We start from the raw sequence: 26,354 nt of genomic DNA on the forward strand, positions 1-26,354 counted from the left end.
GAGAGTAAGAAAGAAAGAGAGAGAGAGAGAGAGAGGAGTTAACGTTGAGAAAAATGGAGAAAAGTGTTTGCATTGGGTCCTTTAGCCTAGGACAACCCAAGGTAGGATACTCAGACCCACCAAATAAATAGATTGTGAGCCCAAATAGTGGTTTGGCCCATCAAGTTTGTCCTTGGAGCTTACAATTGGCGCCCACCGTGGGACTCTCCTACGACGCTGTAGTTCTAGAAGGACTCAAACTCGGAGACAATGTTTGAAAGGTGTTTGGGGGACCGCGCTGGAATCGGATCCGAAGGGTTTTCTCGGGGGTCAAGTTGGCGAGAGCGCAGACAGAAAGAATGAGAAGATAGGAGGCATAACCAACTAGAAGTGATGTCTGGCACAGGAGAGGGGTCGTACCAAACCCAACAGACGGTTTCTGGTGCCACGGGATGTAGGCGGAAGGAGGAACGGGATGAACAAGTCGAACGGCTCCGCAGACTAGTCAGGGGTTTGGAGTTGGAGGTGAAAGGTAGGCGCCGGGGAGGAGACAGAAATGACCGGCAGCAAGAGGACGGGATTGGGGGAAATAGATATAAAGAGGGATCCAATCAGTCTGGACCTCGAATACAACGGAGTCATTCACATTCCCAAGAATCATATCGGTACCGAAACCATTCGCACTCGATAGGGTTTCGACGAAATAGGAACCGGTCTCCCTCCCGGGAAACAGGGCAACGCTGAGACCGTTCACATTCTCAGGAAAATCAAGTAAGGGATTCGCTCTCCTTGGAAGAGGGGCGACCCCAGAATGCTGCCATGGATGCCATGAGCCGCGCTCTGCGAAAAGCAGCTCGGTCCCCGTTTTCGAGCGAAATTGAGTGAGCCGAAATGCCGGACAGGTTTGCCTGCCTACCATTCAACTGCTATGACGGGAAGACTGATCCGGTAGAACACGTTAGCCATTATATTCAGATGATGTCTTTGCATACTCATAATGATGCATTCATGTGTAAGGTATTTCCCTCAAGTTTGGGACCGACTGCATTGAGATGGTTTAATGGGTTACGGAAAGGATCCATCCAAAGTTTCTCCGAGCTGATTCAAGAGTTCAGAGTCTGGTTTGTGACGTGCAGCTGAGTACCACAGCCAGTAGACGCGCTCCTGTCAATGAAAATGAGGGCGGGAGAGACCCTCCGTAGTTACGCTAGCCGGTATTGGAAGCTATACAACGAGATCAGCGGGGATAACGAAAGGGTGGCGGCAAGCACATTTAGAATGGGGTTGCCCGAGGATTCAGGGCTACGAGAGTCATTGACCAAAAAGCCGCCCGAAGGCATGCGGCAGCTTATAAGACGCAACGAGGAATACAAACAATTAGAAGATGACCAGCTACAGAGCAAAGGTAAAGCGCCGATGATGACTCGTCCCCGGCAGGCAGGTTTCCTGTTCAGGCCTCGTGGGGGTCCGGTGATTCAAGAACCGGCCACATAAATGGGAGAAGTGAACGTTACGTTTAAGGAATCGGTACACAGGATTCTTGACTGGATCAAACATGAGTCGTATTTTCGATGGCTGAACAAGATGGGCGAGGATCCATCCAGAAGGAATCAAAGTCTATACTGCACTTATCACCGAGATAGGGGTCACGCCACCGAACAATGCCGGGTATTAAAAGACCACCTTGGGCAGCTAGTTAAGGTCGAGCATTTAAAGGATTTCGTGCTAGACTCGGGGGACAGAGTCGTAGGGCAAGATATCCAGCAAAGGGGAAACCCTCTCCCACCCCCTGTGGGGATAATTAAAGTAATCTATGTTGCGCCGGAGAAGCTCATTGTAGGAAGAAGGAAAGAAGTGTTAATAGTAGTGTCGGTAGAAGGTAACCCGGGTCTATAGTCGCCGAGTAAGAAGATGAAGTTTGCACGAGAGCCTGTCTCGTTTGACGATGGTGATCTAGAGGGGACAATTCAACCACATGATGACGTGTTAGTGGTCACGGCCCGGATAAACGGCTTCTTAGTAAAAAGGGTGATGATAGACCAGGGAAGCGGGACCGACGTGATGTACCCCGATCTGTTCAAGGGACTCGGTCTGAAGAAGGAGGACCTCATGAAGCACACTTCACCTTTGGTTGGATTTGATGGCAAAGTAGTGATTCCTAGAGGGCAAATCTCTCTCCCCGTGATTATGGGAGGGAAGGAGGTATCTGTAACGTTCACAATAGTAAGCTCATTTTTCCTTTATACTGCCATCCTGGGAAGACCATGGATCCACTCAATGAGGGTCGTCCCATCAACATTGCATGTAAAGATTAAATTCCCAACCGAGCGGGGTGTTATTGTAATAAAAGGAGACCAACAAGTGGCCAGACAGTGCCTTACTGCTGTAGTAAACTGGAAGTAGGGGAATCAAATAAATCAGGGAGAAATCACCGGGCAACGGGATGGAGACATGAAGGCTGGGCGACCCGAATAGGGGCGCGTTGAACAGGAAGATGTGTCCCGGAAAAACCCGTTATAGCAATTAAAGGATCCCTGAGAAGGAATGGGGGCTGGGTGTTCTGAGGAGTTAGTAAAGGTAAAAATATTGCCGGACACCAATAAACATTTTCAGGTCGGAGTAAGCATGAATCGTGAGGAAAGAGTCCAAGTATTACTATTTCTGGTTCAAAACTTAGATGTTTTCGCTTGCGATCCCTATGAAGTTCCCGGGGCTGATCTCGGGTTTATCGTCCAAAACTCAATGTAGACCCCTCATATCCCCCCAAGAAGCAGAAGCCGAGAAGGTCGGCCAAAGACCACGTTGAGGCGGTAAGACAGGAGGTGGAGAAGCTGAAGGAGGCAGGGGCCATAAGGGAAACCTTTTTTTCGGAATGGCTGGCAAATACCGTTGTTGTCCGAAAGAAGAATAGCAAGTGGAGGGTTTGTGTGGATTTCACGAATTTGAACCGGGCATGCCTAAAGGACCCGTTCCCCATGCCAAAGATTGACCAATTAGTGGACGCCATTTGTGGGCACCCGAGGATGAGCTTCCTGGATGCCTTTCAAGGGTACCATCAGATTGCCCTGGCCAATGAAGACCAGGAGAAAAAGGCGTTCATATCCTCTGATGCCAATTATCATTATACCGTGATGCCTTTTGGGCTAAAGAATGCCGGGGCGACATACCAACGGATGATGACGAGGATGTTTCGGGATAAAATTGGGTATACGGTTGAAGTGTATATCGACGATATGGTGGTAAAAAGCAAGCAAGAGGCCTGGCATGTAGAGTATCTCCGGGGAGTGTTCGAGGTGCTGCGAAAGCACAGATTGCGTCTTAACGCAGAAAAATGCACCTTTGGAGTAGGGGCTGGCAAATTTTTGGGGTACTTGATCACCAACAGAGGGATAGAAGTAAATCCCGACTAGATTGAAGCCGTGAAGCGACTCCGGTTGCCGAGCAACCCGAAAGAAGTACAGGTATTGATCGGGATGCTGGCCGCTCTTAACTGGTTCATCTCAAAATTTTCGGATCGCTGCCGACCTTTTTATCAGCTTTTAAAGAAGTGGAAGGGGTTTCGGTGGGATGATGAATGTGAAAAAGCTTTCCAAGACCTTAAGGAGTACTTAGTGCAAGCACCGATGTTGAGTGCACCAGAGCTCGGAGAGGAATTATTCATGTACCTCTCGGTATCCGAACATGCTGTAAGTGCTGTGCTTTTAAGAGACCAAGGAGTACAACAGCCAATGTATTATATCAGCAAGACTCTAGTTGACGCCGAGACTAGGTACTTGCCCTTGGAGAAGTTGGTGTTGGCCCTAATACATGCTACCAAGAAATTGCCTCAGTACTTCTAGGCTCATACCGTATATGTGCTGACCGAACATCCCTTATAGTCATTATTGAAATGATTCGATCTTACGGGGCGAATAGCTAAATGGAGGACACGGATCGGGGCATTTGAGGTGAGGTATAAGCCGAGAAGTGCAGTAAAGGGACAGGTGTTAGCAGATTTTGTAGCAGAATTCTCTCCCAAGGGGGAAATGGTTTGTCAGGTGGAGCATCGCCCGTGGAAGGTACATGTGGATGGGGCTTCCAACGCCAAAGGGGCTGGAACCGGGGTAGTCATAATCACCCCGGAAGGAATTCTCTTGGAACATTCATTCAGGTTGGGGTTTAATGCCTTCAACAATGAGGCAGAGTATGAAGCATTGCTTGCCGGACTGAGGGCTGTTTCACGGTTAGAGGCCCGAGATATGGAGATCTATTCGGATTCAAGACTCATTGTCAACCAGGTACAGGGGAATTTTGAGGTCGAGATCCTCGGATGAAAGCCTACTTGGACTTGGTAAGGCAGGTCGTGGATGGCTTTTGTACGGTGAAGGTGATTCAAGTGGCCCAAGTGCAGAATAGACATGCTGACTCTCTCGCCACTCTGGCATCGCTCATTGCCAAGGATATTCCCCAGCTTATCAGAGTGGAACTCATCCCCGAACCCAGCATTAAGGTGGCAGGAAGTGAGGGGGCTACAAGAGTCAAAGTCACGGCAGTCGTAACACTTGGTCCAAGCTGGATGGACCCCATCGTGGATTTCTTGGCCAATGACCAGATTCCGGATGATGAGAAAGAGGCTAACAAAGTTTGCAGGGTGGCAGCCCGGTATTGGTTGTCCGAAGACCAGAAACTCTATCGTAGGTCATTTGGAGGGCCATATTTGTCATGCTTGCACCCGGAGAAAGTAGGCCAGCTCCTGGCTAAGTTGCATGAAGGGATATGCGGCAGCCATGTAGGGGGACGATCACTGGCACATCGGGCAATGACTTAAGGATTCTGGTGGCCCTGGATGCAAAAGGACACCACAGAATACGTTCGGAAGTGTGAATAGTGTCAGAAGAACGCCCCTTAGATACACCAACTAGCCGGGCATTTGAACCCGATTAGCAGTCCTTGGCCCTTTGCGCAATGGGGGCTGGACATACTCGGGCCATTTCCTCGAGCAACAGGCAATCGAAGATTCGTGTTGGTGGCCATTGATTACTTCACCAAATGGGCGGAGGCAGAAACTTTGGCCAATATCCGGGATATAGATGTGAAGAAGTTCATATGGAAGAACATAATCACCAGGTTCGGAGTCCCGGACTCCCTTATATCAGATAACGGGCCGCAGTTTGACAGTTGAAGTTTTCACGAATTTTGCAGCAATCTCGGGATCAGGAACAGGTACTCTACCCCGGCGTATCCTCAGGGCAATGGCCAGGCTGAGGCCGTGAACAAGGTGATCGTGAACGGCTTGAAGCAAAGGCTGGAAGGAGCGAAGGGCAACTGGGCTGAAGAACTACCAAGTGCTTTGTGGGCATACCAGACAACTCCTTAAAGATCCACGGGCGAAACCCCATTCTCTCTCACTTATGGAGCTGAAGCCGTGATACCGGCCGAGATCAACCTATGCAGCGCACGGGTCTCAGAATTCAATACGAAACAGAACGAAGGTCAGCTGACAGGGTGCCTAGATTTACTTGAAGAACACCGAGGAGCAGCAACCATAAGGCTAGCAGAGTATCAACAAAAACTTGCCCGACGCTACGATCAAGGAGTAAGGGTGAGAGAATTTAGCGCTGGAGACCTGGTACTAAGAAAGGCAGTAGGAAGCATGCGAGATACAAATCCCGGGAAGCTTGCCAAAACTTGGGAAGGACCATACAGGGTTACAGCTATTGCAGGCGTGGGAGCGTATTATCTTGAAGACTTGAACGAAGTACCATTGCCTCGACCTTGGAATGCTTATAAGCTAAAGAATTTTTATCATTGACCGGTCATGCTTAGAAAAAATAATATATATATAGATATATATATATATATATGTATGTATTGTACTGACTCATGGTAAAAATGCAACTAACTCGTTCTTGCCGGGCAAATTATCTTTGTTAACTGTGTCTGGTTGATGGATAAGTAGGAAGCTAAGGAGATTCAAGTAGCCCCAAAATATTTCTAAGGACAGAAGCCTGCTTCTCGGTTCGATTCCTATCATTGAGCAAGTGGAAACTTTACAAAAATATTTCTAAGGACAGAAGCCTGATTCTCGGTTCGATTCCTATCACCGAGCAGGTGGAAACCTTGCTAAAATATTCCAAAGGATAGAACCCTGCTTCTCGGTTCGATTCCTATCACCGAGCAGGTGGAAACCTTGCTAAAATATTTCTAAGGACAGAAGCCTGATTCTCGGTTCGATTCCTATCACCGAGCAGGTGGAAACCTTGCTAAAATATTTCCAAGGACAGAACCCTGCTTCTCGGTTCGATTCCTATCACCGAGCAGGTGAAACCTTGCTAAAATGTGTCTAAGGATAGAAGCCTGCTTCTCGGTTCAAGTCCTATCACCGAGCAGGTGGAAACTTTACTCAGAACTCCGGAAAGCATAACCTGACTTCCCGGTTCAAACCCAACCAACCAGCAAGGGAAAGCCGCGCAAACATTTGCGGGAACTTTAAAACAAACACAAGAGATAGAAAATATACATGCATCATCACAATTGATCGGCAAATAACACAAATTTGAAATCAAGCATGATAAATAAATTTTGTAATCACCAAAACCCGGTGATATCAAGATTCAAAGACCAAGCAAACTGTTTAAAACGGGAAATAATTGTCTAGTCGCCACAACCCGGCGACTTGGGCAAACCAACTCGAAATAAAATAATAAAAGCAAGTAAAAGAAATGTAAAGCAGGTTCGGCAATTAGGAAGAAAGCTCCACGGGTTGTGTCTCAGAGGCGATTTCGACGGTGTGGCGCTCAGGCACGGGGGGTTGGGAATGGGCATCTTCACCTTGAGGGCCTTCAGTGGGAGGGTTGTTGGTTACTTCTGCCCCGATCATCTCTACGTGGGCATCAATTTGCTCCACCAGCTCCCTCAGGCTATCTGTCTCCTCCTCTTCGTTTGGACCGACTGGGTTTTGAGCAGCAAGGACAGAGACTGGAACGAGGATCTGATCAGGGTCCCTAAGAAAGGAGTCCTCGGGCACCCCTAGGGCCTGTAGAGCAGCCATCCAGCCCTCTCGGAAAGATAGTTGCCGAGCTTGCATAACCACCAGCTCCATGCTCTTCTCGGCGTCGGCAAACCCCTCATCGTACCACTTATTCTCACATGCTTCAAGGGTAGCCCGCAGATCAACAACCTCTTCAGATAGAGTGGAGTTCAAACTTGTTGTTTCGGCCAACTTCATCTTTGTCTCATTCTGCTGCACCACCAGTTCCGTCGATTTCTTCTCTGCCGAATCCCGGGATTTCTCCGCAACAGCAGCCCTCTTCTCGGCAGATTCGGCAATTTTCATTTTCTCCTTTGCCACTTCCACAACCTTTTCCTTACTGGCTTTCTGCGGACCCACCTCCTCGGAAAGATCCTTCACCCTTTCATTTAGTATATGGGCTAGCTGGGCGGCCTGTTAAAGACAATGTTATTAACGCACGACAATTCAAAGTTACACCGAACACAAAAAAAAAAAAATATATAAATATAAGGACGTGCACGGAAGGGAAATGATAATAATGAGAGTGCGAAGGAAGAGGACTAACTGCGATGGTGTGCCATTGGAGCCTTCTCCTTATGGACTCATCGGTCACATCTGCAAATGCGCTTACGTCCGCGGGCAGGAGGAGGCCATGAGCTAAGCTTTGGGCAACTCGGCCCCCTTCACCCTTCTCCCAGCCCCGAACACTTGTGTTAAACGGAAGGGGCGTGCCGTCCAGCTCGTACATTGGATGCCACAGAGGCACCAGTCTGGAGAATGAGGCCACATTTGTTTCGACCTGGGCCGGCAGCTCCCGGATGGTGATACCCCGGGAAGGTTGAAGTGGAGATTGGACTTGGCCCTCTCCCGGGCTGGTGGAGGATTGATCGGCAAGCCTTTGCCTTTTGCGTTACTGCCCAGGAGCAGAGGGAGGTGGAGGATGAGTGGGAGGAGCCGGGACGCGCCCTTAAGGTGGAGGCTGTTGCTGTTGAATGGCCTGGCTTGCCCCAGGGATGAAATGGCTGACGGTCAAAGTCCTTCTGGTCACCATGTCTTTAGGAGCGAAGTGGGTCCTGGAAGAGTCACTGGACTCCGCGGCTTCTTGCGCGGCTACTTGAACCGGATTCACAGGTTCAGCTTGTGTGGCTTCACGCTGAACGGCCTCGGGAGCGCGTTCCCGGAGATGCCTGGATGCTACTTCGGCCGATTCGTCCCTTATGGGCGCAAGTTCATTAGAACAGGTATACCGTGGGCCGTGGTCACGAGCTTCCCCTACAATGATGCTGGGGGGGAGGAAGTTTGCATGTCGAACATCTATGTAAGAGAGGAGTGGGCTATCTACAAGGAGGGCTTGGCTGAAAGGTTGCCAGGTGGAGTATACCGGGTCTACGCCGAGAATGAGGTGGGAAGCATGAAGTTGCCCATCCCGATGAACGAAGATTTCAGACCTTAACACAAAATTTAGGTCTCGGATGTGGGCTGTTCTGACTTCTAGAGTGAACACTGAACCGTCTGCAGTAAAAAGAAAACGAATCAAAGTTAGAGTAAATAATGTATTTACAATTTTGGGAAACATGAGAAATTAAAGGTTAGGACGAACCAACTTCACGTCGTGACAAAGGGGGAGGGATGTCACCAGCAAACCAATTGCCGCTCACTCGGACAAATTCCTTGGCGGAGTTCCTATTAGAGTCCGGCAAACAAGAAATCAGCCGTACCCTGTTATCTCTAGTCCTTAAGTAATAGTTTGATTTCTTCTTTCCACAGAGGCTGTACATGTGGTTTATGTCGTGGTGGTCTAACTGCAAGCCGAACGTTTGGTTTAGCTTGGCCACACAACTCACTACCCGGTAAAAGTTAGGGGGAAGTTGGTTGGCACTCAACCCGTAGTATCTAAGGGTGTTAAGTAGGAGGGGGTCTATGGGAAACCTGACCTTGCCTTCTAAGACGGATATTAGTGGGAAAAAGGCAGTGCTTGCCCCTCTATGGAGAGCTATTTCACTTTTGTGACAATAAGCCAACTCCACATCATCAGGGATGCTAAAGGTTTGCCTAAAAGCGGCTAAGGGAGCTCCGGCGTTCAAAAGGTGAGCAAAACCCATTCTATGACTAGAAATTAAAAAGGGGCTCTGGGGAAGGAAATGAAAATAAAGGAAAGGGGAAGAAAACTTACTTTTAGCTTTAAGGGAAAGGAGGATTCTGGGTTTGTGAACTAGAGCGCAGGGGAATGCTCGGTAGAGAAAAGTTTCGAAGTGACAGAGAGTGAAAAGTGGGAAAATGAATTAAGATGGGTTATATATAAGAGCCAAGGAAAGCATCAGTTGGTGTGCAATGAGTAACATTAATTAGCAATGATGAAGTAGAAAGGGGGTGACCTTAGAAATGCCCAGAGTAGTCCACACGCGCGCCTCGGTTTGTGAACCGTCAGGTAATAACGACTGCAAAGCCGCAGGATCTGAAGTGACGTGTCTTTTGAGAAGCGCATTTATGGACCGCTGTAACCCCCAAGCATGTCCGTTAGGCTTCTCGGGCAAAACACTGCCTCTCTGACTCCTTGATTTGTCCCCGAGGCCCGAGGACGAATCAAGGGGGGGGGCTATTGTATGGCACCTAAACGCCCAAGTTCATATTGGGCCTTGGACCATGAATCAATGATATGGGCCAAGGATCTAATCTTCACATCGACAAAGGCCCCGGCCCAGACCCACAAATAGCCATCAACGTGGACTAAGTATTGTCAGGACACTTAGAAAGCAGATCGCATACGCCCTGCTCATAGGATGCTCGGGAAACTATTCTCGGTAACTATGCACATGCTCGGTCACATCGCCCGGACACATCACCGTTTACGTGCCCGACAGAACCTTAGGAAACTCCGCTGCCGAACACATTAACTGAAGTGGGAACCATTTCTAAGGCCACTCGTACCTAAAAACCCACTTAATCCCATTGACATTGGACCCTTCTTTGCACTAAGGGAGAAGATAATGATGATCACCCCATTAACGAAGGCTATAAATAGGAGAAATGAGTGGATAGTTGGGGGATGCAATTCTGAGGGAAAGAAGAGAGTAAGAAAGAAAGAGAGAGAGAGAGAGAGAGAGAGGAGTTAACGTTGAGAAAAAGGGAGAAAAGTTTTTGCATTGGGTCCCTTAGCCTAGGACAACCCAAGGTAGGATACTTAGACCCACCAAATAAATAGATTATGAGCCCAAATAGTGGTTTGGCCCATCAAGTTCGTCCTTGGAGCTTACACCATCTAAAGTCTGAAAGTTGTGGACATCTTAAATTAATTAAAACATCTAAAACTCTTTCTTTATATTGATTAGGATCTCCAACAAAATGTTTAGTAATGGTAAAAATTAAAGTATTAACTGCATCTTGTGAAGGCTGTTTTTCTGTCATTATAACACTTCCATCCATTTCTCTTTTAACAACTGTCAATATTTTATTTCTGTCATCATTATTTAAGTAGTGATCCCACTAGCCTTTCAATTGGCCAGTAAAACTGATGACAATTAGATGGGCTATCTGGTGGTCAGATTTTCCATGATTCTTATAAACATTAGTGAGCAATGTCATTTCATATAAAAGGTTTATTATTTCATATTCTGACATTCCATCAATATTCCACTCATGTATCAAATTTGGCGAATAGGATGAATTAATAGAAGTATGTCTTTCTTCAAATTGTAAACTGCAGGGGGAGCAGGTTTAGGATGCCAATTCTTTTTGCGGTAAATTTCATCAATTCTTCCTTTTTTGCGATCTTAAGAAGATCCTAAAGTTAATTTATTAATTTGTAATTTATTTGTAAATTATGATTCCAAATTATCTATGTTTGAAGAGTCTGTCAAATCTGTCACTTGATTATCTTCTTATTCTTGATCCTCTGAAGACTTAGTTCTTCCTATTGTATTTAACTGTATATCTTTTTTTTTTTTAATGAGTCCATGTCTTTTTGTGATTCCAATTTCATTAAATCTAACTTCTTATTTATTTCATCAGGTAGATTATTTGTTTTTTCTGTCATGGGTCTCTTTAAAGGTGATCTAAGGTAAGGAGGTATTTCATGAGGGATAAACAAAGGGGTATTAGACTCATTTTCCTTTTTTATAGAGGTGGAAGGGGTTGTCATTCTATCTTCTATGTCTTGTAGCTTTTGACCAATTGTTTTTAGATAGATGTTAGTGTAGTTATTCTGTTGAATTATGCTATCTAGGTTCTTATTATCATCACTTAGACTAGGTCTTTTGATAGGAGTATCCAACACCTGGACTCCACTACTTTGATTCAATATAATTGACTCACTCAAAGGGTGGATAAGTTTGGTACACCTTCTCATGCTTTTCTGTCTTCGTCCAAGATAATGTTTTTTCTATTACACTTATCTTTTTATTATGATAGTTCAAAAAGTCAATGAAACTAAAGTGCGTCTGCAAGTTTGTCACAATTTCATAATATTTGGTTCTTAAATTATTCCTTTCTTATTCAATATATCCTTCAAAAAATTGGTTTTATCTATTAGTGTTTTTAGGTTTTAAGTAGTCATGTTTTAGTAATTCTTTATCTAAAACAAATTCCTTAGATAAAACATTAATTTGTCTACCATGATCTATAAATCCTAATATATCTGTTTGAGTAGGAGAATCAGGTTAAGGTTGGGGCTCATAAAGGGTTTGGTGAACATTAGGGGTCGGTTGTGTGGTTTCTGCCGGATAATAGGTTGTCTTTGTCTAGACTAGGGTTCTTTTGGTGTTTATAGGAGGAATGTGTACAACTGGAGGAAGATTCTGAGGTAAAGGTTTGGAATCAAAGAAAGATGTCCTAGAGGAGAAGGAGCTTCTAGGGGTAAACATCATAGGGGGGTCTTTCTGTATGAGGAACTACTAGGTCTAATAAGGCTATCAGTTTGTCTGTCATTATTATTGAAAGAAATAATAATTGTACCGTTTGCCTTTTGGGCTATGAAATCTGGTTCTATGTTTTCTGTCTTTGGTGTGGGAGCAATGGCCTCTAGTTGCCATCGTTCAGGAAGGTTATGTCTTTCCATTGTATTTGTTGGGGTACACGAAGTCTACTATTTGGGGTTGAGGCTTGAAGAAGGAGAGTATGTCCTTTGGGGGAAGGTTCAACCATGGATTGAGGGTCTAGGGTGGTTTTCATAAGTTTATAATAAATCCTATAAATAATAGCTAAAGGTTCTAAGTCTTCTTTGATATAATAACCATCTATCTTTATATTCAAAGTTAAAGCATCCATAATATTTCTGTCAGATAGACTTAAAGCAAAATTAGGATAACAATTAAAGTATACTGGTCTATTATGTAAACTTGTTTCTATCATTCTTAGGAGTGAGTCATTAAATCTTAAATGTCTATCATCTCTTAATAACATGAATATTTACTTCTTAAAATTAAGTCTTGAGTTTTCTATTGATCCATTTTTTTTATGCAAGTAAACACCAAAAAATGGGAAAAAATATTTTCACATAAGGCTTTCTATTGAAACAAGAAGAGATCTTCTTATTTAGGGAAAATGGAGGAATTCGAATTTTTGCAATAAATATTGATAATGTGTGAGAAGAACAGCACAATGGTCTACCATGTTGAATGAACCTAAATTTAGAATCAAAAAGGTTGAACCTGATTGAAATAAAATAAAAATACATATCTAAACATTTTCTATAGAATTATTTTGTTTTAAATCTAATTATAATTTAGACTAGAGTACGTAAGAGTAACACAAAGTTGCATGGAAAGTTTTCAAATTAAAACCATTGTGGCCTCCGGTATATCTAATGAAGCATCTTTCTTTTTGTTCTGTACTGTTCTGATTGGATTGTTAAATTAGACAAGCACGATATAATAATAATACATACTTGTCAGTTGTCACAAAATCAAAATCCCAAATTTCAAATAAGTATAATACGGACACCATGTCCGTTTGCTTACGGTTTTGTTAAAACTTTTTTTTTCCCTTATTTTTTAAAAGTACAACTAGCATACTGATGTCAAACCCATACGAGAGCCAACAGTATTTTATTTTTCGTTAAAATAAACACAAAACAAAACAAAACATGAATAGCCAAGTAATTGGCTCAATATACGTGTGTGGCTCAATAATGTAAGGCATAGACATTATACTCCACAACAGCATCCCCAGTTTTTGTATCAAAGGTGTAAGTTTTGGCGTGAGCATACCCACGTGCAAACCGGAAAACACCACTCCCACCAACGATTGGCAACTCCCTGACGGTGGACAAGATAGTGTTTCTACCTAACACGCTAAGAGTGCTACCGTTATACTCTCCTTCTATGAAAGCAAAGTTCAACACCATTAACAACCCGAATTCACTCTGCGATGCTGAGGCATAAATACCTTGTGCTCTTCCTACCACTTTCGAGCTATTATCCGGCAGCATAGTCAACGCGTCATCGATCACCGACACGGCTCCAAAGGACGTTGAGGATGTGTTTGTCATGGCAGCCTGGGCAACTCGTACTGCATTAGGTTTGGGGCCACTAAGAATGTCATGGAAGTAGAAGTGGAGGTGGCTTAGCTTTTCTCTCTTAAGTCCTAGTGATGAAGGAGATAAATTTCGAGAGAAAACGGGTGTTTCTGCTTTGATGTAGGTTGAGAAGAAGAAAATAGCAAAGGATATGAGTAAAGTGGAAGGGAAAATTTTGGCCATGGTGGGAAGAAAGAGATTAGTGTTTTGGAGAAGAAACAAGGGTTAAATTGTAGAGTTTTGTGACTCAAACATAATCTTCTTATCATTATTATGGTTTAAATCGTTTCTTTATATAATATAGAAGTTTTTCCTCAAAAAAATAAAAATAAATTATATATATATAAAATAGAGAAGCGTTGACAAAATTTATATAGCATTTCCAACAATCACACCTAAAAAGATATTGTAATCAAATAGTAATAGGTGTACTTACCATGCAATAAAATATATAATGCTCAATCGTTGAAATGGGTTGTACTTTTAATGTAAATTTATCGTTGCAAATTTGTACATCTGTTACTTTTTGTGTCTATAATTAGACATTGCAAAATGGGTGGTTCGGGTTGGTTCAATTGGGTTATGGGTCAAACGGATTGTGGGGTAAAATTGGGTCATTTTAAGCGGGTTAAAAATAAGTTTAGGTCAATCGGGTTGACCCATATTTTTCACATGAATTAAAAAAAAAAAAAACATGTATTTTCCATTTAAAAAGTCATGCAACAAATTATTGATGTAAAATGCATTACTTTAAATTATCCACTTATATCAAGAATGAATTACACTTATCAATACTTATTCAATAATTTTAAAATTATACAAATCCTAACATTACTATCTAAAACAAAATAACACAAAGATAAATAAAACAAATACATAAGTTTTATTTCTACACAATATCAACATCTCAAAATATAAAATAAAATTACAAATAACTTATTGGATAATTCATTTGATAAAGAATAAAAACATATAAGAAATTTACAATCTTGAAAATTAATTTTATAATCCATTGTCAATTGTAGTTGACACTCTATTTCAATTTGAGATATATATTAAAATTTGATTGTTTACTTATTTATACGTGGTCTTTATTATGAATATTATATCATTGTTAAGCAACACACATTCTAGGAAATATCAAAATTTATTTTGAAAAGCTGTTTATTTTGGACATAAATTGTTAAAAAATAGGTCTATGCATTCATAATTTATGTTAATTTGATACTTTGAGTTCACTATTTTCACACTTGTGAATATTTTTCACACATGTATACAATTTTAAATCTATGTTTTTAACTGTATTGTAACCAGATTATCTTGACATGCACTTTACTATTTGATATCTAAAAATCTTTACTCATTACAGAATGTTCAATCATTCATCTTTTAATTAATTTGCATACAGTTATGTAAATGTCTTAATTATTTCCTTAAAACTCACAACAAACAATTAAAGCAATATTGTCTTTATTTTATTTTATTTTTTACAAAAAAAAAAAAAAAAGTTTTAAAAAATGGTTCGGGTTCGGGTCGGGTCGCGGGTCAGGTCGGGTTAACTCGTAAAAAACACAGGTTAGGTCACGGGTCAACCCGTTTTTGCTTTGGTCAAAAAATTGAGTTGGGTCAGGTTTTTTTCAGGTCAGGTCGGGTTAGGTTAGAAAATTTTGACTTGTTTTGCCATGTCTATTTATAATGAAAGAGAATAATTTTCTTTAAATTAATCAGTTGCTAAAGTCTCTTATTTTTAAAATAATGGATTTGATGCCAAAAGATTTGTAATTGAATTGATCGACACCCTTAGTCTTTCTAAAAGATATAATCCTCCTTTCTTCCATTATAAATTTGTAAGAGCATTCACATCAATCTTACCAATTTAATATTTCAGCAAAAATTTATTTAAACTCAACCGAATCAAGTGTGCATCAGCCTTACTAAATTAATTAAAGTTTTTAAAAATGATAGTCTTATCGCTACATGTAGTGAGCACTTATCCTCACTACATTAAATTTTGTTGGTGCAAACACAATAATAATGGAAATAACACAAAGAGAAATTGAATAATACTTCTAAATTTTATTAATTTAAAGAGAGAAATTATACAACACTATTTGGACTGAGGTCTTCCCCAGGATACAATAGCCTAACAAGTGTCGTATGGTTAGAATAACCTCTGCACAAAGTGTTCAAGCCCAAAACTCTACCAAAAAGAACATCCTTCCTTACCAAGAACCTCCATCGTTCACCTCCCTCTTGCGCACATATCTAGCCCAATATTTGAGACAATTCATGTTAGCCCATTAATCACCACAATTAAAAAAAATAAAATAATCTTTCTCCGTTTTAATGTGGGATTAAACATATTCATTAACTTGTCATTTTCCATATTCACCCCCACATCTTTATATTTATGTTGTAACATTTATTCATTTTAATTATTTTATATTAAAATGCTCCAACAAATTTCAATGTTGATAAAGTATTGAGGCTGATGTATGTGCATGAAAATAATAGATAGCTAAACTAGCAAAAGTAAAGTTCTTTAGATTAATTTAACTAAATATTTGAGACTGATATGAATGCTCTAATTATTGAAAATAATAGTAGTAATAATGTACTTGTTTTCCAATGACGCCTGCACCAAAAGAAACCATCTTAGAACACAAAAGGAATCACTAACCAAACCACCTAAAAAAAGCGGTTTAATAAAAAAAAAAGGCAATTAATAACTTAATACAGGATTAGATAACAGAGCAAATGATATGAAATTTCCAAGTCAAAGGTGAACTACCAACCAGCACCAGGCAACCAATTTAATGATAGAATTGATCAATGGCCTCAGGCGTACACTATTCAAGAATTAAAAACAATAGTACTTACGTAGCTGTAACCTGTAAGAAATTAGTGTATGTTTGGATAGTGCATTTTACGTCTGCGTCCGCGTTTTTCTTCTTTTTTTCTTTTTATTTTCTTTTTTTTTTTTTTCTTCAGCCGCATATTGTTGACTTTTCAGCCATGAACAGTGACTTATGTACTGTTTACGGGTCCCACAAACTCCACTTTTTATCAACTTTTTCATTAAAAATGGGTCCCACGATACTATTTACATATTTAAAAATTATTTTGCTACAGTGTTTTCAGTTTTCAGTTTTCAGTTTCAGGAAAATAAGTTCTATCCAAACAGACCCTAGTGTTTAATTATTGATACGAACATATTGTAAGCACAAGTTGAACCAATAACAGAGATATACTTTATGTATTTTGTTGCCTCCACCGTCAAAGAGTCCACATGAAAGATTACTAGGGCATGGCTATCTTATTGGGGGTGCGAGGCGAGGGGCCATCGCCCCAAAATTTTGAAAAATGCAATTATACTTATACCTTGAAGGAAAAAAAAAAAAAAAAAATCCTTTTTTTCTTCATCTCAAAAGAAATAAAAAAAAGTTTTAAATTTCAAAATTTTAATAAAACAAAAAATATCTCATAAATGAGAATAAAGATATAAGCATATTATATATATTGACGATACAAATTTTAAATTTTCATTCATTTTTTTTTGTTTAAATTTAAGACTTTAAAATTCTCAATTTTGTATTAGAATTTTGTATTTGGTTTCATACAATCTTATATGAAAGAATGATATCTATTATTTCCTAAAAAAAGAAAAAGGAGAATAATATCTAGTTAAAAAGGCTTAAATGTTAAAGAATTACTTATCAAGATGAAAATATAATATTAAGAAGTCCATAATCAATAAATTTTATATGATTATAGTTTTGTCCTTTCTCAAAAATCATAATATTTTTCACTAAAACACTTTTTAAGAAAATGCGTACACATGTGTGTATGTATATATAAGACAAAACTTAAATACAATACTTTAAGTATTATTTCTTAGGTTTTCAATCTTAAAATTCAGTTATACGGCTTTTTTTTTCTCATGAATAGAAGTGTATTTTTAGTTAAGCACAACCACATGGATGAATTTTAAAAGAGAAACCAAAAAAACAACATCAAAGTACTCTCTCTCTCTCTATATATATAAATTTGGGAAACCTAATTAAGAAAAATTTGTTGGCTACATGCATAGTACAAGATTAAGTCATACATAATCAACAACCTAGATATCATTAGAGAAGATGGCAATTGAGAAAGACAATGCAATTCTGGCTGCTATTTCTCCACTCACTCACAAAGAGGGCGGGGAGGAAATAAGAGGAAGAAGTGCATGTGGGGCATGTAAAGAGTTGTTCCTGTAATCACTTCAATTTTTCTTAATGTTACAAAACAATTAAATGATCAATGTGGATAGTTGGGTTGTGCTCACAAATGGGAAACCTAATTGGGCCAAATGGGTCTAATTTGTCACATCTCCCATTTGCATATAGTGGACATGTACTTGACATGCATCTCTCGTGCTACTCAATCTCTCTTTATGTGGTTTGGAATCAAAGTCAACACAAGCTTGAGAATACACACGTGTCTCTAAAATAGATACATAAAGGAGGTTAGGAACAATTTATTAACTCCATGATGAAGGTCTATACAACCAAGCTAACTTCAAAGTTAGGGTAAGATCTCGAGAAGATGTTAGGCACCCCGAATCACCTTGTCGGAGATGGTCTTCATTATTTATCATTAGTTGTGGTCAAATGGGGCCTACCTAATGGGTCTATGTTAACACGCACTCATATCTATGTCCTAGGGGCTAGGGGTACAATATTTAAAAAACTCTATTATCTCATATAACACATGATTGAATTTAACTGAGAAACTTAAGATATAACATGTAAAAATCTTTACCGAATTAAGCTTTCCTTAAAATTTGGAATAAGTATAATTCTCATGGAATAACAAATTAGATGGTCAACTTAAATTATGTTTTCATCCCATCAAAAGAAAATAATAATAATTGATGAAGTATGAAATTAGTAGGTCGTATGCTCCAAACTCAATGGTGGATCAACAACCTAAAAAAGAAAACAGGACTACCGAAGGTAACCAGGGTGAATAGTTGATGAATAGTTGTACATTCCTTGGATTGGTGAGGTTTAGTCCTTTTTATAAAGAGTTTGGAGTGAGTCTACTTGTTAGGTGTCATTATCATCATGGGAGATAAATGGACTTAGTGGGAGAAAATGGAGTGAATTTCGGGAAATTCACCCCATATCTCAGAATAATGGATAGTGTTGCAACTGTTCTTGGTTTGCAGAGAACATATTAGAATTTACTAAATGTCCATTGGTCATCTACAATCTCTTTTCTTTAGAAGATCTATCTTGCCCTTAGACGAACTTGCTCATTGGTGTTACTGTTTTCCTCTTTTCTGTCTGAACGACTATCCTGGACGTGGTGCTCTTGAACGAGTCTTATGGACATGTATAGTTTTAATTACCCATCAATAATGTTTTCACTATTCATCTCATTTAAATTCATTAAAGCTAGAAATTCTATATTTCAATCTAACTAAGTGAGGGAAAGTGGAGGAATTTAAACTGTTGCAATAGATATTGATAGTACGTGAGAAGAACAAAGCAATGGGCGCCCAATGGTCAACCATGTTGAATGAACCTAAATTTATAATCAGAAACGTTGAACCTGATTGAAAGAAAATAAAAGTATATATCTCAAAATTTTCTATAGATCATTATTATGTTTTCTATATGATAATTTAAACGTGAGTAACACAAAATTCAACAGACAAATCAAAAATTAAAACCATTGTGGCATCCAAAATATGTTATAAATTAAAGCATCTTCCAAAATTTGGTTCTGTAATGTTCATATTGGATTTTCAAATGAGACAAACATGCTTTTCATATACATATGACATATCTTTCACAAAATCAAACATTCCCAATTATCTGACAATACATTCAGTCAACGGTATTTTATTTTTCACAAAAAAAGGAAGAAAACCATGAGTAGCCATATAACATGTGGAAGGCTCAATAAACATGTTCTCGCTCAAATCAATAAGGGTGGTGTTTATTGCACATAGTGTACAAATACACAAAAATTGTGACTTAAAGTCACATTTTCAACATTTTTGCAGTGTATAGAACACATTGTGTGCAATATATTTTTCCCAATCAATGATGTAAGACATAGACATTGTACTCCACAACTGCATCCCCAGATTTGGTATCAAACGTGTAAGTCTTGGCCTGAGCATACCCACGAGCAAACCGGAAAACATCACTCCCACCAACGATCGGCATCTCCCTGACAGTCGAGAATACAGTGTTTCTCCCTAACACACTAAGAGTGCTACCATTATACTGTCCCTCTGTGAAAGCAAAGTTCATCACCATTAACAACGCTGCTTCACTCTGCGACGCCAAGGTATAAATTCCTTGTGCTTGTCCAACAACTTTGGAGGTATTTTCTGGGAGGAGAGTCAGTGGGTCATCAATCACCGCCATGGCTCCAAACCCCGTTGGGGATGTGTTTGTCGTGGCAGCTTGTGCAACTCGTATAGCAGTAGGTTTGGGGCCACTGACAATGTCATGGAAGTAGAAGTGGAGGTGGCTTAACTTCTGTTGCTTAAGTCAAGTGATGAAGGAGGTAAATTTTTAGAGAAAACGGGTGCTTCATCTGCGATGACGTAGGTTGAGAAGAAGAAAATGGTGAAGAGCATGAATAAAATGGATGTGCGTTTTGAGAAGGTTTTGGCCATGGTGGTGAGTAATTAACTTGCGTAGAGTTTTGTAGAAGAATCAAAAGTTTAATCTGTGTCAAGTTTTGTGTCTGAACCTTTACACATAATCATGTCAATGTTATTATGGGTTTAAATCGTTTGTTTATATAACAGAGAAGCGTGAAAAGATTAATGTTGCAGTTCCAACAACTAATAACATACACAACTGACCGAGAAATATGTATTTTTTGGCAAAATAAAATATGTAATACACAATGATTGATATGCTTGGTTTCCCATTGGCCATTACCAATAATAACAGTAATAATTTCCAAGTCAAGATGAACTACCAACCAGGGAACCAATTTAATGATAGAATTCAATGGCCTCAGGCGTACACTATTCTTTTTTTTTTTTTTTTTTGCTGAATAGGCGTACACTATTCAAGAATTAAAAACTAGTACTTAAGTAGCAGTAAGAAATTAGTATTGAATTATTGATACGATCATATTGTAAGCGCGAGCAAGTTGAACTAATAACAGAGAAATATTTTATGTATTTGGTAGCCTTTGCCTCCATCGTCAAAGAGTCCACATTAAAGATTACAAGCAAGCCTCCAACAAGCTGAACTTAGCATTGCCCGAGGGTGATGCTTACTAGGGCATAGCTATCTTATTGACGTGCGAGGGGCCATCACCCCAAAATTTTGAAAAATGCAATTATACTTATACCTTAAAGGAAAATAATTAACCCTTTCTTTCTTCATCTCAAAAGAAAAAAAAATTTTAATTTCAAAATTTTAATAAAACAAATATTATCTCATAAATCAGAATAAAGATATAAGCATATTATAGTGATGATACAAATTTTAAATTTTCATTCATTTTTTTGTTATAGAATTTAAGACTTTTAAATTCTCAATCTTGTATGAGAATTTTATTTTTGGTTTCATACAATCTTATATGAAAGAATGATATCTAGTATCTCCTCAAAAAAAGAAAAAGGAAAATAATATCTAGTTAAAAGTCTTAAATGTTAAAGATTTACTTATCAAATAGAAAATAGGAGTATAATATTAAGAAGTCCATAATCAATAACTTTTATATGATGTTAGTTTTGTCCTTTCTCAGAAAGCATAGTATTTTTCATTAAAACACTTTTTTAAGAAAATGCGTACACACGTGTGTCTATATATATATTGAAGGGGTAAGAAATTGCGGAACATTGGGCTTGACGGATTCAGACTCATGGGCCAATATTAAGCGTGGGCCGAGGACTTAGCGTCACTTAAAATACTTGGTGTACACGTTTGGAATCCGAGGGAACCCTAGGAAAATCAGGATGTTCGCACAAAGATAATTCTAGAACATCCGCTTTAATGAAAAAACCCACTCTACAAGGAAATACTTGTCCATCACGCTTGGGATTGTTAAAGGAAGAGTCCCATAAGGAAAAGACTTCTAGTCCAAGGAAGGGAAGCCGATTTTCTTCTACTATAAAAGCTTCAATACCCTCGCAAATCAAGGTACGCATAATTTACCCTCTCTAGCACTCTAGAGTTGAGAACAGTTCTAATTTGACCGTCGGAGGGTATTTGGTCGACACCACACCGGTGCCCACGGCGAGATCACTTTTTCTTCTTGCAGGTTGTCAGCGGGAGTGAGCGTGGATTGTATTGCTCATTGGTGATATTACAGCATCATCAGCTGGCACCGTCTGTGGGAAAGCGAAAAGTTTAAGCCAGATCATCGCCTCTCGGACATAAGAGTCGCATGGTACTCACTCGCTCGATGGCTACCACCAACAACGCTTAAGAAGATGAACCACCGAGATCTACTGCATTAGAAAGGCAGGTCCAGACACTCATGACAGCAGTAGAACGACTCACAAAGCAGAACCACGATCTGGAGGAGCAGCTACGACAAAGGGATGTAGGACCCAACCTTCAGGAGCAAAACCAGGAAGGTAACAGTGCCGAGCGAAGGGAGCAGGAGAAGCCTGAAGGCAGCAATGCCCTAAGCCGACCAGAGTGGCAAAACGTGAGCCTTCCATCTTTCATGGATTTTGCCCCCTCGCCTATCGTCGCAGAGATGCAAGCGATGAAGGAGCAGATGGAGGTCATGATGAACGCCCTCAAGGGGCGAGTATCTTCTGATCTCGACAATTTGGTGAACAGGACCGACTCACCATTCACCACGTCCGTCAACTCATTCCCTCTGCCACAAAAGTTCCGGATGCCGCAGATTGAAAGTTATGACGGGGTCAAGGATCCACTCGATCATCTAGAGACCTTCAAGACCTTGATGCACCTTCAGGGCGTACCAGACGAGATCATGTGCAGGGCGTTCCCGACCACACTGAAGGGGCCTGCGAGGGTTTGGTTCAGTAGGTTGACACCAAACTCCATCAATACTTTCAAGGAGTTGAGCACCCTGTTCACCTCACACTTTATAGGCGGACATCGATACAAAAAGTCCACCGCTTGCTTAATGAACATCAAGCAGCGAGAAGACGAGACGCTGCGAGCCTATATAACTCGTTTCAACAAAGAAGCCCTTTCGATTGATGAAGCTGACGATAAAATACTCGTAGCCGCGTTCACTAGCGGGCTACGGAAGGGTAAGTTCTTGTTTTCCCTATACAAGAATGACCCGAAAACCATGACGGACGTCCTCTACAGGGCTACCAAGTACATGAATGCAGAAGTTGCGCTGGTGGCCCGCGAGGAAAGGCCTAAGAAGAGGGAAAGGCAGGAAGACACGAGACAAGACAGGGGGCGAAAGGTCGCTAAAACCGGGGATCAACGTGATGAAAAGCGCTCCAGACCACCCACTGGAAGGTTCACCAATTTCACTCCGTTAACCGCCCCAATCGACCAAGTATTGATGCAAATCAAAGATGAAGGAGCATTGACTTTCCCTGGAAAGTTGAAGGGAGACCCCAACAAAAGACCAAGAGACAAGTATTGCCGCTTTCACCGGGACCACGGTCACGACACAGCTAACTGCTACGACCTGAAGTAGCAGATTGAGGCCCTAATTAGGCAGGGGAAACTACAGAGGTTCGTCAGCAGGGAAAGAACCGATACGCCAGAAGAACAGGCTCCACGAAGGGAGAACGACCGCCCTAGACCACCCATAGGAGACATACGAATGATCGTAGGGGGCACAACTGCAGCCGGATCTTCCAAGAAAGCCCGCAAGACCTACCTCAGGATGGTCCATAACGTCCAACTCACAGGATCAGTACCAAAGATGCCGCGGATAGATAACCCCGTCATAAACTTTTCAGAGGATGACGCTCGGAGACTTCACCATCCTCATGACGACGCGCTAGTAGTCAGCTTGCAGATTGGAGATTATAATATGCACCGGGTCCTCGTCGACAACGGCAGCTCAGCAGACATCTTGTACTATCCAGCATTCCAGTAGATGAGGATTGACAAGGAACGATTGTCCCCAACGAACGCCCCACTCGTAGGATTTGGGGGTACGAAGGTCTTCCCTTTGGGTGCGATAACGCTAGCTGTGACGGCATGTGACTATCCTTAGCAGATCACTAAGGAGATAACGTTCCTCGTAGTCGACTGCTCGTCCGCTTACAACGCCATCCTCGGGCGACCCACTCTCAATTCCTGGAAGGCGGTAACCTCTACATACCACCTAATGATCAAATTCCCGACGGAATATGGGGTAAGAGAACTGCGGGGGAATCAAGTAGCAGCACGAGAATTCTACATCGCCATGTTAGAGATGGAGGATCAGTAGCAGACAATGTGCATCGGGAAACAGCGAGCATTAGCAGAGCCGGTTGAAGAGTTAGAAGAAGTAAGACTTGACGACACACGGCCTGAACGAATGACTAAGATTGGCACACTAGCCAGTTGGCTCGTACGCCAGACGATCACAACTTTCCTAAGAAATAACCAAGACGTATTCGCCTGGAATCATGAAGACATGCCGGGAATTGACCCATCGGTCATGGTCCACAAGTTGAATGTGTCGCCCTCCTTCCCTCCAGTCCGGCAAAAGAAACGAGTCTTCGCCCGGGAACGGGATAGGGCCATAGCCGAGGAAGTTCAGAAGTTACTGGAGGCAGGTTTCATCCGGGAAGTATATTATCCCGACTAGCTGGGGAATGTAGTTATGGTTAAGAAAGCCAACGGAAGCTGGAGGATGTGCGTAGATTTCACAGACCTCAACAAGGCTTGTCCCAAAGACAACTACCCACTCCCACGGATAGATACCCTTGTGGATTCGACTGCAAGACACCAGCTCTCAGCTTCATGGACGCTTTCTCTGGCTACAACCAGATCAGGATGGACGAATCTGATCAGGAGAAGACCTCTTTCATCACAAGCCAGGGATTATTCTGCTACAAGGTGATGCCGTTTGGACTCAAAAATGCTGGAGCAACATACCAAAGGCTAATGAACAAGATGTTTGCACATCAGATTGGCAGGAACGTTCAGGTTTATGTTAACGACATGTTGGTTAAAAGCGTGCACGAAGAAGATCACCTAGACGACCTCAGAGAAACATTCGATACGCTTCGATCGTTCAATATGAAGCTGAATCCGAACAAGTGTGCGTTCGGAGTAACTGCGGGAAAATTCTTGGGTTACATGGTATCCCAAAGAGGAATAGAGGTCAACTCGGAGAAAGTACGGGCGATAATGGAGTTGGAACCACCAAGGACGGTCAAGGAGGTCCAAAGTTTAAATGGGAAGATCGCAACACTAAACAGGTTCGTCTCAAGGGCGACGGATAGGTGTTTGCCATTCTTCCGAACTCTGAGAAAGTCATTTGAGTGGACGGATGAATGCCAAACGGCTTTCAACGACTTGAAGACGTATTTATCGTCTCCACCACTGCTCAGTCCGTCCATACACGGAGAGGAACTCTACCTTTATTTGGCAGTCTCGAGTGCCGCTGTAAGCGCAGCCTTGGTGAGGGAAGATGACGGTATACAAAAACCCGTCTACTTTACCAGCCGTGCGCTCCGAGGAGCAGAAGAGAGGTACCCTCAGTTGGAGAAGTTGGCTTTCGTGTTAGTAATTGTTACGCGGAGACTTAAGCCATACTTCCAGGCGCATACAATCATTGTCTTAACGGACAAGCCGCTAAGAAAAGCCATGCATAGCCTAGAAGTAGTAGGAAGGATGGCCTTGTGGGCGATAGAGCTAAGCGAATTCGACATCCAGTACCGCACGCGGACGGCCATAAAAGGACAGGCAGTAGCTGACTTCATCGCTGAGTTCACACTCGGGGAGGACCAGTTGGTAAAAGAGAAGGAACAGTGGAGTATCCACACAGACGGATCCTCAAACAGACGAGCCGGAGGAGCCGGAGTAGTGATAAAAACTCCGCAGGGGGACACGATACAGTGCATGATCTGACTGGATTTCCCAACAACCAACAACGAGGCAGAGTATGAAGCCCTGGTCGCGGGGCTAGACCTTGCGAGGGCCGCGGGTGCAAAAAGCATAATTGTCCACTGCGATTCACAAGTGGTCACAAGTCAGATCAATGGCAACTACGAGTGCAAGAACGATAGAATGAAGAGATATCTGGAAGAAGTGAGGTACCAAATCAACAGCCTCGAAGTCGAATTCATTCAGGTCCCAAGAGAAGAAAACGAATGGGCTGACCAACTAGCAAAAGCTGTATCAGCCGAATTCATGTTGGTTCCCGAACAGGTATTATCATTCGTCCAAATATCTTCACTTATCGATGACGGGACAAATATGCAGGTGGTGAACTCTGAACATAACTGGACCACGCCATTGATCTCCTACCTAAGGGACGGGGTGTTACCAGAGGAAAAGGGCGCCGCAAGGAAGCTGAAGGTCCAAGCGTCACAGTTTGTGCTGATGAAGGATGTCCTATACAAAAGGGGTTTCTCTCGACCGTACCTAAGGTGTTTGTGCCAAGAAGAAGTAGACTATGTGATGAAAGAAGTACACGAGGGTATCTGTGGAAACCACTCAGGCGCACGATCACTGGTACACAAGCTGATCTGAGCAAGATACTACTGGCCTACAATGATGAAGGATGCGCAAGTTTATGTCCAGTCTTGCGACAAATGCCAAAGGTTCAGCAATCTCATACGGCAGCCGTCCGAAGAGCTGACACCTATGACGGCTCCGTGACCGTTCGCACAATGGGGACTTGATATTATGGGTCCGTTTCTGACGGCTATCCGGCAGCTGAAATTCTTGGTCGTTGGCATAG

General features: G+C 41.7%; 3 protein-coding genes and 1 pseudogene across 3 annotated transcripts; 2 read left to right on the plus strand and 2 right to left on the minus strand.

Moving 5' to 3' along the window:
• Positions 1 to 1,890: 1,890 nt before the first annotated feature.
• LOC115951786 lies at positions 1,891 to 2,382 on the plus strand. The gene has a single exon (XM_031068933.1). It carries the CDS (start codon positions 1,891 to 1,893, stop codon positions 2,380 to 2,382), a length of 492 nt encoding a protein of 163 aa, XP_030924793.1.
• Positions 2,383 to 13,024: 10,642 nt separating this feature from the next.
• On the minus strand, positions 13,025 to 13,717 carry LOC115954282 (dirigent protein 22-like). The gene has a single exon (XM_031072196.1). The coding sequence runs from the start codon at positions 13,662 to 13,664 to the stop codon at positions 13,089 to 13,091; it is 576 nt and encodes a 191-aa protein (XP_030928056.1). The 5' UTR covers positions 13,665 to 13,717; the 3' UTR covers positions 13,025 to 13,088.
• A 5,856-nt stretch (positions 13,718 to 19,573) lies between these two features.
• LOC115954287 lies at positions 19,574 to 20,265 on the minus strand (annotated as a pseudogene).
• Positions 20,266 to 21,986: 1,721 nt separating this feature from the next.
• On the plus strand, positions 21,987 to 23,144 carry LOC115951787. The gene has a single exon (XM_031068934.1). The coding sequence runs from the start codon at positions 21,987 to 21,989 to the stop codon at positions 23,142 to 23,144; it is 1,158 nt and encodes a 385-aa protein (XP_030924794.1).
• Positions 23,145 to 26,354: the final 3,210 nt, after the last annotated feature.

The sequence above is a fragment of the Quercus lobata genome, chromosome 7 (genome assembly GCF_001633185.2).
Source record: "Quercus lobata isolate SW786 chromosome 7, ValleyOak3.0 Primary Assembly, whole genome shotgun sequence".
In the NCBI taxonomy this organism is placed as follows: Eukaryota; Viridiplantae; Streptophyta; class Magnoliopsida; order Fagales; family Fagaceae; genus Quercus; species Quercus lobata.